The sequence below is a fragment of the Macaca fascicularis genome, chromosome 5, assembly GCF_037993035.2.
Source record: "Macaca fascicularis isolate 582-1 chromosome 5, T2T-MFA8v1.1".
NCBI lineage: Eukaryota > Metazoa > Chordata > Mammalia > Primates > Cercopithecidae > Macaca > Macaca fascicularis.
This window is the reverse complement of record NC_088379.1, coordinates 158,525,492-158,539,482: the sequence shown is the minus strand read 5'-3', so window position 1 is coordinate 158,539,482 and position 13,991 is coordinate 158,525,492. Positions and strand designations below refer to the sequence as shown.

General features: G+C 38.9%; 1 protein-coding gene across 8 annotated transcripts in view; it reads right to left on the bottom strand.

Moving 5' to 3' along the window:
- Positions 1–13,991, bottom strand: part of TMEM131L (transmembrane 131 like) — a 178,062-nt gene that overhangs the window by 21,602 nt on the left and 142,469 nt on the right. For all 8 annotated transcript variants that reach the window (XR_012435177.1, XR_012435178.1, XM_074040649.1 and 5 more), the window contains 5 exons: positions 12,990–13,176; positions 12,605–12,790; positions 11,869–12,018; positions 10,898–11,517; positions 2,689–2,837 (listed from right to left, as the gene is read on the bottom strand). Coding sequence is in view for 6 of the 8 variants with exons in the window: in XM_074040649.1 (XP_073896750.1) it covers positions 2,689–2,837; positions 10,898–11,517; positions 11,869–12,018; positions 12,605–12,790; positions 12,990–13,176 (1,292 nt within the window). In the remaining 2 variants the exon portion in view is untranslated. The remainder of the gene's footprint in view (positions 1–2,688; positions 2,838–10,897; positions 11,518–11,868; positions 12,019–12,604; positions 12,791–12,989; positions 13,177–13,991) is intronic.

Genomic DNA, 13,991 nt, shown 5'->3' with positions numbered 1-13,991 from the left:
TACATGATGAACTAGATTCAAATCCAGAAGAAGCCTGGCTGTAAAGTGCAAGCTCTTAACTATGATAACAACATTGCTTTGACAGACATAAAAATGAGCTTATCACCTCCATCAGAATTATCCATTCTAGTCACCCAGGCTTGGAACCTTGGAGCTATCTTTTGTAAACGGTCATGTAAAAAAATGACTCCTCTCCTGTACGCATTTAGTGCTAAGTTCTGATGGTTTTCTCTTCCAAAATGTCTCTTATCTACTTTCCTATCCTTTACTCCTGCTCAAATGTAAACCCTGATTACATCATATCTCCCCGCAGAGTAACAGCCTCTTTGTTAGAAAAGAGCTGGTATCCATTTCTTCCCTGTCCAATTCAATCTCCAAAACATTGAGAATGATCTTCCAATAATGTCTTATATTCACATTCAAAGCATTTACTCAACTACACTGCTTCTATGTAACAGGCATCCTGACAGTCTTTATAAAACTGAATTGAACAATATCCAGTTATTACCTTCAGGAAGACCACAGCCCACAGGTTGCTTTCAGTTTGTGAACCACTGTCCGCTCCCCCCTCCCGCCCCCTACCAACTCAGAAACCTTCAATAGCTCCCCAAAATCTGCAGAAAGGTCCCAAAGCAGCAATCCTCAGGCCAAATCCTCCAAAACAACTTTTTGTTTGGACAAACGTGCTTTTAACAAATTTGATTCTGAAATTCCTTAGCAGGCAACAATTCTTCAGTTCTCTACGGATACCACCACCTTCCTATTGCTTTCACTCAGCCTATGTCACCATTTGTGTTTCCCATCAAGACCTCGGGAAGAAAGTCTGAACTTTCAATCAGCATTCAATGGCCTTCCAACCTAGGAGGACTCTGTCCTCTCCCTCCCATTACTTCCCCAAAGGTAGCTTCTTCCCAGTCAGATGGCTCCCTAACTGCACCCAATTATGCCTCAATGGTTCCTCCACCTGGGGGCTCAGTGCTGCCCACTACCCACCTTCCCTTCTCTGTTCTTCCACATGCTACCTGCACAAGTTTCCACCTCCTCTGGGAGCTTTCCATGGCACCCTGGCCTATACAGACTTTTCAATCTCTGAAATCCCCTCTACTATGAATCTTGGTGTTTGGTTACACAGAAATCTCTTGTCTTTCCAAACAGACTATAAATTCGTGGTTTGGACTGCTTGCAACATACTTATTTTGTATCATTTCTACTTTATTTGAATTAAAAAATTCATGTTTGTTATAAAGTTTTCATAAAAGAGAAGAAAATAAAAAAGGAAAAAGAAGTAATCCAAAATCCCACCACTCAGAAATAACTAGGGTCTCCCATTATTTTGCAAACCTTATTTGTGAGTATTTTTCTATGAGCCTACACACATGAAAGAATAGCAGTACAGATGATGGGAATAATTTATAACACTAGGAATATACATAATTTTTAACTAAAAATGTAAGGGTCAATTTTATATGAATTTAACATAAGAAAAATAAACCAAAGTAGAACCAAGGGAACTGCCAAGTTTCAAATAATTATTTCTTCAATACATGCTATATTAATTCCTTAAGGATCTCTCTAAGGTTAAGAAAAAGACTATAAAAATATTTTCTTAAGTTATCACCCTTTTAAACTACACGTTTCATGTTTTCATAGTACTGGCTCTCTACTGAGAAATACTAAAATTAAAATTTATTTTCACCTACCTCTCAATCCCACCTCCTGGTTTTTGCAGATTATATTATATTTTTACTTGGTTAAAGTTTCAATTTTCCAATCTGTTCTGTGGTTATAATTGCCAAAGTTTTAGTCTTTGCTCTGGATATAAAATAGATTGAAACTTCAACAAGAGACCTTTATTATGCCTTCTTTCATCTGAGTGTTCATTTGTACTTCTATCTTGCTTGGCTAAATTTCATTAACTTGATTTTACAAGAATGGCTTATGATTTCATTTGTATTTAAGGATGTCTGCCTGTTGCCTTTGTACTTGAGTATTAACTTGGCTGGACACAATATTCTTTGTTTACATTTCCATTCTCTCAATGATACCACTCCACTGTTTCCTGGTGTTAGATGTTCCTATCGAAAAGTCTGAGCTTAAGTTTGTACTTCTTGATTTTCCTGTCTTTGCACAACTCTTTATGTTTGAAGTTCAATTAATGTAACTAAATGCCTATGCCCAGTATGATGTATCAGTTTTTACTGTTGTACACATTGTGCCCCTTTGATTTACAAATTTAGTTCTTCCCTCATATCAGGAAAATTTTCTTCTATTATATCATGAATACTTTTCTCATCTTTTAGACAGAAGATGATAGATATGAGGACAAAGACAGACAAAAAGCAATACAACTCAGCAAGAGTATGCCCTAAAATATGGATATTCAGTAATAACTGGATAGAAGGAATATGTTAGTCAAGTTCTACCCTGCCATCGTTACCTAAGAATTACCCATTTGCTTAAGAATAGATTATCTTCAGAGTAAAAGCTATCTGGTTTCTCTAAAAATTACTGTAGTAACATTTATATAATTAGAAGGTAAATAAAATTTTCTGAACACACACATCAAACTCACCAGTTACTAATATGGATTCAAATGCAGTGAAACATATGAAATATATATATTCACTTAATACTCAGCTCTAAAAATGAGTTTTGTTCTTTTTAATAGGCAAGAAAAAAAATACAGACCTCTACGAAAGTTATGTCCTGTTTCTCAGAACACATGTCTTCTCTAGATGTTTTGTGAATCTTCTTTTCTGAAGAAGGCTTTGTGTCCACCTTCTTCAAAGTTTCACAATGATCTACTTCATTCTTGACAGGTACTTGCTGGTTATTCCCTTTAATAAACAAAAACAATTCAATTTCTAGCTAATAGTTTCCACTCACATTCCCCATATTCTTTCCTACACCAAACATCTAATTTGACTTCATGAGAGTTAAATTTAGCATTATTTTTAACATCCATGAAGCTCTAGAAATTTATTTTGTTCATAGATGAAAGTATACTAAGAGTTCTACAAAAAGTCTTTAAAAGAGGTCAAGGAAAAAAGGTGGGGGCGGGGAGACACCAATATTCACAGCATCGTTATTCATAATAACCAGAAGGTGGGAAAATGCCAAGTGTCCACTGATGGATAAACGAATAAACAAAATATGGTATATACACACAACAGAATACCATTCAGCGTGACTCATTGCACAACAATGTGAAATACTTAAGACTACTGAACTGCACGATTAAGATGGTCAAGATGGTTTTTTCAAAAAAGGAAAGAAAGTCTGGCACATGCTACAACATGGATGAACCTTGAAGACATCATGCTAAGTGAACTTAGCCAGATACAAAAGGACAAACGTTTTATGATTCTACCCATGAGGGACCTACAGTAATCAAATTCATAGAGATAGAAAGTAGACTGGTGGTTACCAGGGGTTGGGGAAAGGAGATAATGGGTATTTATTATTTAATGGGTACAGATTTACTGTCCGAGATGATTAAAAGTTCTGGAAATGGAAATGGATATGGATAGTGGTGATGGTTGCACAGCAATGTTAATGTACTTAATGCCACTAAATTCGGTAATTTAAAATGGTTAAAATAAGTTTTATGTAATGTATATTTTATATACACATGTTTTAAGCTGGCAAAGAGGCAGAGAAGGATAAAGACTTGGATTCTGGTCATGACAGCCACTAATTAGTTTTACAGTCAAAGTTAAGTCTCCTAAGCTGCCTGTGCCTTAGTTTCCTTATTCATAAAATGAACACAACCCCCCCCCCCTTCCTTGCCTCCCTTGTCTGACAGTCATGAAGATGAAAACAGAACAGATATAAATGTAAAGCATCCCCACCAAAGGACACATGACTGTTTCATGGAAGGTCCTCCCTGCTACAGTGAATGCCCACCCTGAACCTGTGGAGCAGCCAATCGGCAGAGGAGCCAACAGCTGATTAATCAGATGGCAAAAGTGGGTGCTGGGAGGAACCTTTTCTGAAAATATGTTTTCTTCCATTTTTCTTTTAAGTGATTTCATCAGTATACTTCTTCTATCTCTTATCCCACAATAAAGGCAAATGAACTTCAACTCCACAATAACCGGCCTGTTTTCCAGTTTGAAGCGATGTATTTCAGTACCTTCTTTTTTCTTGAACTAAGAATCCCTAATGATACCTTTGAAATCTGAGAAGTTTAGATGACCATGGGGCAGAGCAAATATTTCCCAGCAAAGCAGGCTGCAGGCTCCGGCAGGATGGACACCTAACCAGATTATCAACAGAGGCTCCAATCCAGCCCTTCTGTGGGACTCGAGGCAGGTCAGCTCTCTCACCCACAAAAGGAAAGGAGGAGTCAAGTCCCCTCTGATTCTGAAATTCTGAGGCTACAAATTAAACTCACTCAAAGCAAGATACATAAAGTTTTCAAATAACACTTACCAGGTAAACATACTTTTATTTGGTTAACAGAAAATTATATAAATATTATGTAACCATAAAAATGCCAGCCAAGCAAATGGCACACCTTGTAAAGTAATGCAGGCTTTTATGGTTTAAGTACAACCAGGACATATTAGGTCTTATACTTTCAGAAAAAGGGGCTCTATCCCAAAATTAAGTTTATATTCTCCAAATGTTACAAAATGAATACAGAAAATAAATCCTTTGGCCAGACTCATTACATAAATAAAATAAAGATCATGGCATGTTTTTAATGCTTTTGGCTGTGATGGAAATACAATGGCCAAAGTCATATCCAGAGACAAAGCTGATCACTATCAACTGCTTCCTTTAATAACTGGGAATAACTTGGAGTTAGTGAAGAATCTGAATCAAAGGCTACTAAGGCTATTTCCCAGGAATTTCTGTCTCTATAGGACAGTCAACTATTTGCCTAGAGGGTTTAGATCGACTTCATTTAGAGGACTACTGGGACACATCTTTCAGATCCCTTTCAAACCTGTACACTTCCGAACCAAGAGCATCCTACAGCAGCCCTGTGGAAGCATCATTACCCTCCATTTCCTACCTTGTCAAAATTGAGTCATTCTTTAGCAGAGATCACCTTTGAAATGTAATTCCTTCTAAAACACAAACTGACGGTTGGATATCCACAAAGGAAAACATCAAGCACTGTGAAAGAGTAAAGCAGACAGCCAAAAGCAAGGCAAACAGGGTCCATACCAGAAAAAGAAAGCACAAGAAGAATATCCCTTTGGATTCTGGAAGCCATAGCATGAAATACAATGCAGATATTTGCCTCAAAAAATAGGTGCTACTCTCCCGGTGTCCTAATTTGTAAGAAAATGGATTTCCTTCAGTTTTCTTCAGGTCAAGAATATAGCACTGAAAGTATTAGTCATCAAAGCTTCTTAGGAAGGATCCAAATTTAATAGCCAGTACAAAACCATCCCCAAAAAGTAATAATGCACAGACTTTTAGAAAATTAGTAATGCCTTCTTGGGGCCAAGAATCAGGAAAAACAATAAAATGAATGTTAACAACAAGTTCTGCAGTAACTCTGAGAAATTCTAACATGAAAGTATTCAAGAATATGGGACACCAAATACATACGTCATTTACAAATAGGGTCAATCCATGCAATATGGTTTGGTTCTGTGTCCCCACCAAAATCTCACGTCGAATTGTAATCCTCAGTGTTGGAGGAGGGGCCTGGTGGGAAGTGATTGGATCATGGGGGTGGACTTCCCCCTGGCTGTTCTCATTATAGTGAGAGAGTTCTCACGAGATTCAGTTGTTTAAAAGTATGTAGCACTTCCCTCTTCACTCTCTTCCTCCTGCTCCCACTACGCAAGACGTGCTTGCTTCCCCTTCACCCCTCCACCATAACTGTGTTTCCTGAGGTCTCCCCAGAAGCAGAAGCCTGTACAGCCCACAGAACTGTGAGCCAATTAAACCTCTTTATAATTATCCAGTCTCTGATATTTCTTTATGGCAGTGCAAGAACAGCCTAATACACCAAGTCATCCTATTAAGCATGCAACTTCCCCATGACCTCAGGGAGTAAGAGTGTTTGCACCACAGTTAAAAATCAAAAACAAATGGAAGGAACACTAATAATAATAAACGGGGCAGGAGAAGATGTTGGGGGGTGAATATGTTAATGCCTTTCACGGTGGTAATGGTTTCACGATGTATACTTATTCCCAAACTCATCAAGATGCATACATTATATACAGCTTTATAGGTCAATAGTTCCTTTAAAAAGTGGTTAAAAAACAGAAGCAAATGGAAGAACAAGAAACAAGTGATCTCCTCAGTAACCTGCTTAAAGTTAAACTGTCTCGAATCTAATCACAATCACGTGGTCTGCTTTGAATAAACCATTAAATCTTCAAGTTAACAGTATCTTTAAGTAAATGGGAACATTTTTTGAATTTCTGCAAATACCAATAATTTCAGAAAGTGGAGGTATGTAATTCAGTGAACACTTTCAGGTACTGTTAAGCTCAAGGCTTAAGCTATTATCAAGTTTAATTATACCTTACATTATCACAGGTAGAAAGCCGTGAAATAATTTGCTCACTATTTCTCTTTGGTAGTGCTGCAGCCAACCACAGCTTGTCTTTAGCCATAATTCCAAATCTACATTATTTTGATCAGACAGTGAAAATGGTTACAAACATTTAAAATTAAGGCTATATTCACAAGATCATTTACATTACACATAAAGCCCCACTCTTGTCAGATGGCCAAGAGGTTCTGGAACGTGTAACAAATGTTTGACAAGTTTAACTGATAGTTGTTTGACAAGTTGATGCCAAAAACAAGCGTAGAAAAACAGAGCCTTAAAGAATGTCAGCAGACTTTATTTCTATTGGGAATTTTAATTAATTATTCCAAAGCAGGCAGGGGAAATGGAGTAGAAAAGGGATAGACACATTTTTTTTTTCATTTTTTATTTTTGCTTTTATTTTGAGACAGGGTCTCACTCATTACCCAGGCTGAAGTACAGAGGCACAACCACGGCTCACTGCAGCCCTGACCTCCTGGGCTCAAGTGATTCTCCCACCTCAGCCTCCCAAGTAGCTGGGACCACAGGCCCATGCTGACGTACCATGATGCCTGGCTACATTTGGCTACTACATTTCTTTTGGTAGAGAAGGGGCTTCACCATGTTGCCCAGGCTGGTCTGGAACTCCTGGGCTCAAGTGATCTGCCCACCACGGCCTCCCAAATAAGACACATTTTCTGTTACTTACAAATACTCTGTTTCTTGATGACAAGTATGTAGTCAAAGTCATGCATACATACCCTAGAACATTTTCTTCTCACACAATAAACTATACCTGGCAGGGGGAAAGCCTCAGAATAGGAGAAGGCAGATTCTTCAGGTGCCTCTGGTTTTGATAGGTTAGGAAAATCACTTAAAGTATTCTTAAGAGGCAGGAATGCCCCCGCCTTTCCCTTTTTCCCTTTAAAGGCAATCTTGTGACTAGAATAGTTTCTACAACCATTTGTATACTTTGGGAGAAATGGCTAAAATGTGGCAAACACACTGAGTGAGTTCCCATTCTGCTGGAATCCTGCCAGTCACACAAGAGACAACGTGACTGGCACTTAGGACTCTCAGCTATCAGGCAGGTTGAGCCCAGCTCAAAGACCAAGCTGTTTTCTTCAGATTCTAGAAAAGATCTTACAATGCAAACAACACACATTTCACAAAGTAAAATACTTTTCAAAACTAGCAAAGAACTAATGCTCAAAGCTGGAAGTAAAAATTTGAAGGTTCTTATATATATGGTTTTCTCATTCTCAAGCATTCTTTGCACTTGTGACTTACCTGTCAATTATACACCTGTTTACCATTTGCCAATTGCAATGCTTTCCTCTGAAATTCAACAGAGCCCCAAACCCTTAATATTAGTAAAACTCCAAACCCTCCCTTCAGACTATAATTATCTTTCCCTAGATTTCTCAGTCCTTTCTTATTTTTAATATTTTAAATTCCTGAACAATTTTAAATTGTACATGGATAGCAGGCAATTTATTCACTTTTTAACATCTCTGGTATTTTCCTAGGACAGTGCTGTGAACATAAAACAGTCAGAACAAAATGCCTGTCAATGAACGAACTTCCCTGGGAGGAATCTCCTGCTAACATATTACTTCTGTAGACAAGTAGAGGACTGTGAATTAGCACCTCTGAATTTGCTGGTCTGAACATGTTGGAAAGCAAAAGTTCTTTCCTCAGTTCTTATTTGATCTGATCAACAATCACTCTGGTACCACTCAACATGCTGCTGACCCAGCCAAACAGTATTTTTAAATTCTGGCAGTGAAAGATTTGTTGCCATTTAAAACATTATAAGCACACCAGTCATCCGTACAGGAAGGAAAGATTCTGGGCAGGTTTACCATCTACAACGATACAGGCAAATCCTATGTTTCCAGACTCCCATATTAAATTTACTCATGCTTATTAAAGTCTTATTACCTGCTAATCTTGCCTCAGCTATCGGCATTGAACATCAAGTACTGGACAGGAGGATCCTGAAGAAGAATTCAAATCCTCTGACCTACTCTGATACCATATTTCTCATCCATGCCTTTATATTTCAACTGCTTTAAAGTATTAAGATATAGAAGGTCCCTCCCATCCATCTACCACACTGCCACAGGCATTGTATCTTGCAGGCGCATATCTCTTGTGGGCACAAGGGATCACAGAAGAAGCACTTCTGGGGGGAGGATTCCCTCAAACAACTCTAATTTCAAGTGTGTGCCAAGTCATCCTGACTGCGCTCAAGCCTAAAAGACTAACATAACGGGAGAAATGTCCAACAGGTCTCACCCCATAATTCAGCCTTTCACAAATGTTTTGTATTCTACACCCCAGAGAGTGTCTGAGAGACAAACAGAATAAGACACCCAATCACCCCATCGTAATACATCCACAGACAAGGTATGCCATGGTTTCATGTGAAGATCTGGCTAACTGCATTACCAGGGGGCATACTCACATGCCAGGTGGAGGAGACACAGGGCACAGTGTCCACCCTGCAGACATAAGTCCACTTCAGGCGTGCACACCACTGCCAGGTGAAACGGTACGAACGGGTTGTACTAAGTGCACCAAGAATGCATGTGTGCAGCTGCCTAGACCACATTCCCCTCAGAGGACTCCAACTTTCTTTTAAATTAGAAATGTCCTTTTATAGAACATTTAAAATTCAGTTTAGGATTTTCACCGAATGCATAAAGCTCATCAGAAGCAGTCAATCCATAAAATTTCTGTGCCTCTTCTCCAATATCAAGAAGTGAAAAAGATGAAGTTATATTTAGATGCTTCAAATAACACAAAAGGCAACTGAGTTTTCCTAGATTAAAAAGTGTCAAAAATCTGACTACAGGCCAGGAGTGGTGGCTCACGCTTGTAATCCCAGCATTTTAGGAAGCCAAGGCAGGCAGATTGCTTGAGCTCAGCCTGGCCAACATGGTGAAACCCCATCTCTACAAAAAAATACAAAAATGAGTTGGGCAGGATGGCATGTGCCCATAGTCCCAGCTACTCGGGAGGCTGGGATGGGAAGACGGCTTCAGCCTGCAGGTGGAGGTTGCAGTGAGTCAAGATTGCGCCACTGCACTCCAGTCTGGGTGATAGAGCCAGACCTTATTTCAAACAAAACAAAACAAATCTGACTCTAACAGGTACAGAAATGTGTATATTAAAATGGTCAGGATGGACAAAAAAAGAAAATAAGCACAGACCCTTCTAAACTTATAAATAAGCACAACAGGCCAAAGGGATCTATTAAAGGATAATGACAATTCTCTATGGAGGTCGTCCTCCTAGTCTACTTTGGCATGTATTTTCCTTAACTGTTTTTGCTACATGAGAACATCTGTCTTCTTTTAACTAAGGAATACAATTAAAGAAGAACCAGGGCCAGGCAGCTATTAAATAAAATAGCTGAAGTTTTGTTCAGTCAGAAACATTTCATGGGCTGATTAATTTTTACAAATAGTCTGAAAATCTGAGTTAAGCCGGGCGCGGTGGTTCACGCCTGTAATCCCAGCACTTTGGGAGGCCGAGGCGGGCGGATCACAAGGTCAGGAGATCGAGACCACGGTGAAACCCCGTTTCTACTAAAAATACAAAAAATTAGCCGGGCGCGGTGGCGGGCGCCTGTAGTCCCAGCTACATGGGAGGCTGAGGCAGGAGAATGGTGTGAACCCGGGAGGCGGAGCTTGCAGTGAGCCGAGATTGCGCCACTGCACTCCAGCCTGGGCGACAGAGCGAGACTCTGTCTCAAAAAAAAAAAACAAAACAAAAAAAAGAAAATCTGAGTTAAAAAATAATAATTAAGGCCAGGTTCAGTGGCTCATGCCTGTAATCCCAGCACTTTGGGAGGCCGAGGTGGGTGGATCACTTGAGGTCAGAGTTTGAGCCCAGGCTGGCCAATATGGTGAGACTTCATCTCTACTAAAAATACAAAAATCAGCCAGGTGTGGTGACACACACCTGTAATCCCAGCTACCTGAGAGACTAAAGCAAGAGAATCACTTGAACCCAGGAAGCGGAGGTTACAGTGAGCCAAGATCACACCACTGCACTCTAGCCTGGGTGACAGAGCAAGACTCCATCTCAATACATTAATTAATTAATTAATTAATTTAGAAAAAAGTGTCCATGTCATCCCAATAAGAAAATACAATATTCATAGTCTTCTAAACCTATATACTAAAATTTAAACCTCTTAAAAACCTGATGTCTCATCCTGAACTTTTTATATGTCTTTTTTCAACATTTAAACCTTTGCTAAAACTAAAAAACTCAGCATCCACAATCAAAACTAACGGTCACAGGTGAGAACAAATTCCATTAAAAACAGACTCGGGACAAACAGGAGAGAATTATCAAAGGGGATGAAAAGATTACCATTATTTTTCCTGGAAATTTCTGGCAAGTCTGGCTGGTGGTACTGAGGTGAGTTTCTTGGTAAATGGTTTTCAGGTAGTTTCTTGGAGGCCTTCAGTGGACAGAGCTCCTGTTCCTTGAACTCGGCTGTGTTCTCTGAAGTTTTAATGTCAGTTTCCTTAGGAAACATACATGTCTGTATTCCCTCCTTCATATTACATTCTGAAGAAGGATTATTGAAAACAATTGTGTTTTTCAGTGTGTTTTCTTCTTTATTCAGTAAGTTTTTGGGAAGGGTTAAATTCTTCTGCAGGTTGACATTTATGCCACTTGCATATTTGAGGTTGATCCAGTTCTCACCCATGCAAATGTCCTCTTTAGCAGCAGGCAGTGAGCTGCCCAGGGGCGAAGTCTGTTTTTCCTCAGTAGTTGTGCTGGTGCTGCTGGCTGCAGCTGTGCTGGTTTTGTGTTTACTGTAATATACTGAGCATTTGTGCTTCTTCTGAGAATGACCGTAGGTGGCTGGGCTTCTCTTTGTAGCATTCTGGATCCTGCTTTGGGGAGTGTTCACTGGAAGGCAGTTCTTTCCCCTGCCTTTATCAGAGGGGCCATATGTATCGAGAAAGTTCTTGCAATTGCTTCTGAATTTAAGAAGAAAAACATTTAGCATAAAGGCAAAGCAAATCAAACTCTACTTCTCCACTTCCACATCCATGAGAAAAGGGTAGCAATCAGTACGGAGCGTAAGTTCTACCTTCCCTTCTTCTAAAGCTCCAAGAGTTGTCTGCCAATGAGAATACCCATCAACTAAGTCCTTGCGTGGAGACTACCTCATAATAATAATGGGGCAGCTGTTCACATAGTGACTTAAAGGAAATTTTATGAAAATAAATGTGGAGTCAAAATTTACGGTTACTTAAAATTAAATCAGAAACAAGTAATAACAAAAGAGAAACTGCTCCCACTCCCAACCACACTATAAGAATTCTTACTTGTAAGAATGGGAGCTGATTACATCCATGGGACCATTGTTTTGCTGTGAAGAGGAGCTAGCATTTTGCCTCTGTCTTGTTTTCATGAATTCCATGAGAATGTACTGTGCTTGTTGGAAGGCTATTAAAATCACACCCAACAGGGACAAACTGAGGAAGAAAGCAATGAGGTTCAGTATCGCATGGTTCTGACTGGCATTCAAATGACTAGTTTCATTACGGAAGAGTGGGGAACGATTTACGAGAAACATCTGAAGATGCAGTATTAAAATTCCCTAAGATTTATAACATAATTTCTGATGTTCCTTAAAGATTAAAAAAACACACACAAGTCTCCAAACTTGTGCATATTTATAAATTTGACGTTACAATTCCATTTTTATGAAATCATTCAAAAAGGGTCATTCCAGTCTTCTAATCTCAAATCATCACTGCATGAGCTAACACAAGTAATTAACATTCATATCATCCACCATGACTGCCTATGAATATACCATATAATGAAGCACAACTGTCTATGATACTTCTAGGTCCTATGACTCTCTTACGATTAGTTTATTATAACCTTAAAGTGTGCCAGTGAATCTTTCATGTATGTCACAGTTCTCAAGGCAGTAACAATTCCACTCAATTCATATACTTTGACTACACTGGGGCAGTTCACGTTTTCACGCAACTTGCCTGGATGACTTCTCTACTCCGTGAGAGGAGAACAAGGGAGATGGTAATGGTTTACCTGACAAAGAAGACCGTGAGTCTCCAAAATGACTCCTCCCAGCTGGGTCCTGGAACCACATCTGCACACAAGGGCAACAGGTGATGAGGGAGAGTCACATTGAGAGTGAAGCGAAATTCTAGGTCCGCTGCGGTTACAAGAGTTAGGTCCCGAATTACCCAGGAAGAGGTAAAGTCTGGAGTGAACCTGAAAATAAAAGAATCATCCTTATGAACTTTTGTTTTAATTTTAGCCACAAAGCAAAATAAAGACAACACGTCTTTCTTCTACAAAAGAAGTATTTACATAAAAACAGCATAAGATGTCTTAACAACGGAAAAAGTTTTCCTCCTCACACTGTTAAATGCACCACAAAACTGAAATCAAGTTAAAGCCCAATGCTTACACAATGCTGATATCGCGGGATGTGTTTGGGTCCAGGGAAAACTGATGACAATCCAGCACCTCGAATCCATAACCTTGGCAGTTATACCCATTAATTTTCAGAGACGAAACAGTTATAGGAAGCGGTCCAATATTCTCAACTTTAAAGTTCTTTGTAATAGATAAAATTTGCTTGCTGTCTTTCAGTTCTAATGGGAACCAAAAAAAGATATATTTAGTATATGTGAACTATAAAATTTATTGAAAATAATTTATTGGGTCAGTATTTATTAAATAAACCAAACCATGATCTATATCACTAAAATGTGAAAAAAAATCCAACATAAGCTCAAAGTATGATTTCTATCTAATTTCTAGAACAATTATAGATTCTGTTCTAGGATACAACAGAGATACTTGAGTAGGCAAGATTTTTCTTACGTGAAATGTTCTACCAAGATACAAAAAGTAACCAAAATCTCTTCTTTGGTCCTTTACTTGTTAAAGGTTAAGGTAAAATGTTTGTTCTTCTCAAAAGTTAAATAGTTTGATTTACTACAAGCCACCATATACCCCATGCCCTATAACTTTCACTCACATAGAACCAGGCACCAGTTAAGGGGATGTATAAGTGCTTCTGTATAATCCATCACAGCTGCTAGAAACACAGTTCAAACATGTGCTATGCTATTATAAAGAAGCAAATCCTTGCAAATAAACGAGAACACATTTTATACTGAGTTTGAAAAAAGAAAGGTTATGACAATTTTTAAATATCCTCGTGAATTCATAACAATCTATCCCACATAAGTACTAATATTTCTATCTGGTTCCAGTTTTTTTTGTTTTAGAGACAGGGTCTCACTCTGTTGCCCAGGCTGGAATGCAGTTGTATGATCATAGCTCACTGCAGCCTTGAACTCCTGGACTCCAGCAGTCCTCTGACCTTAGCCTCCCAAGTAGCTAGGACTACAGATACACTCCACCACAGCCAGGAGATTGTTTAATTTTTTTGTAGAAATGA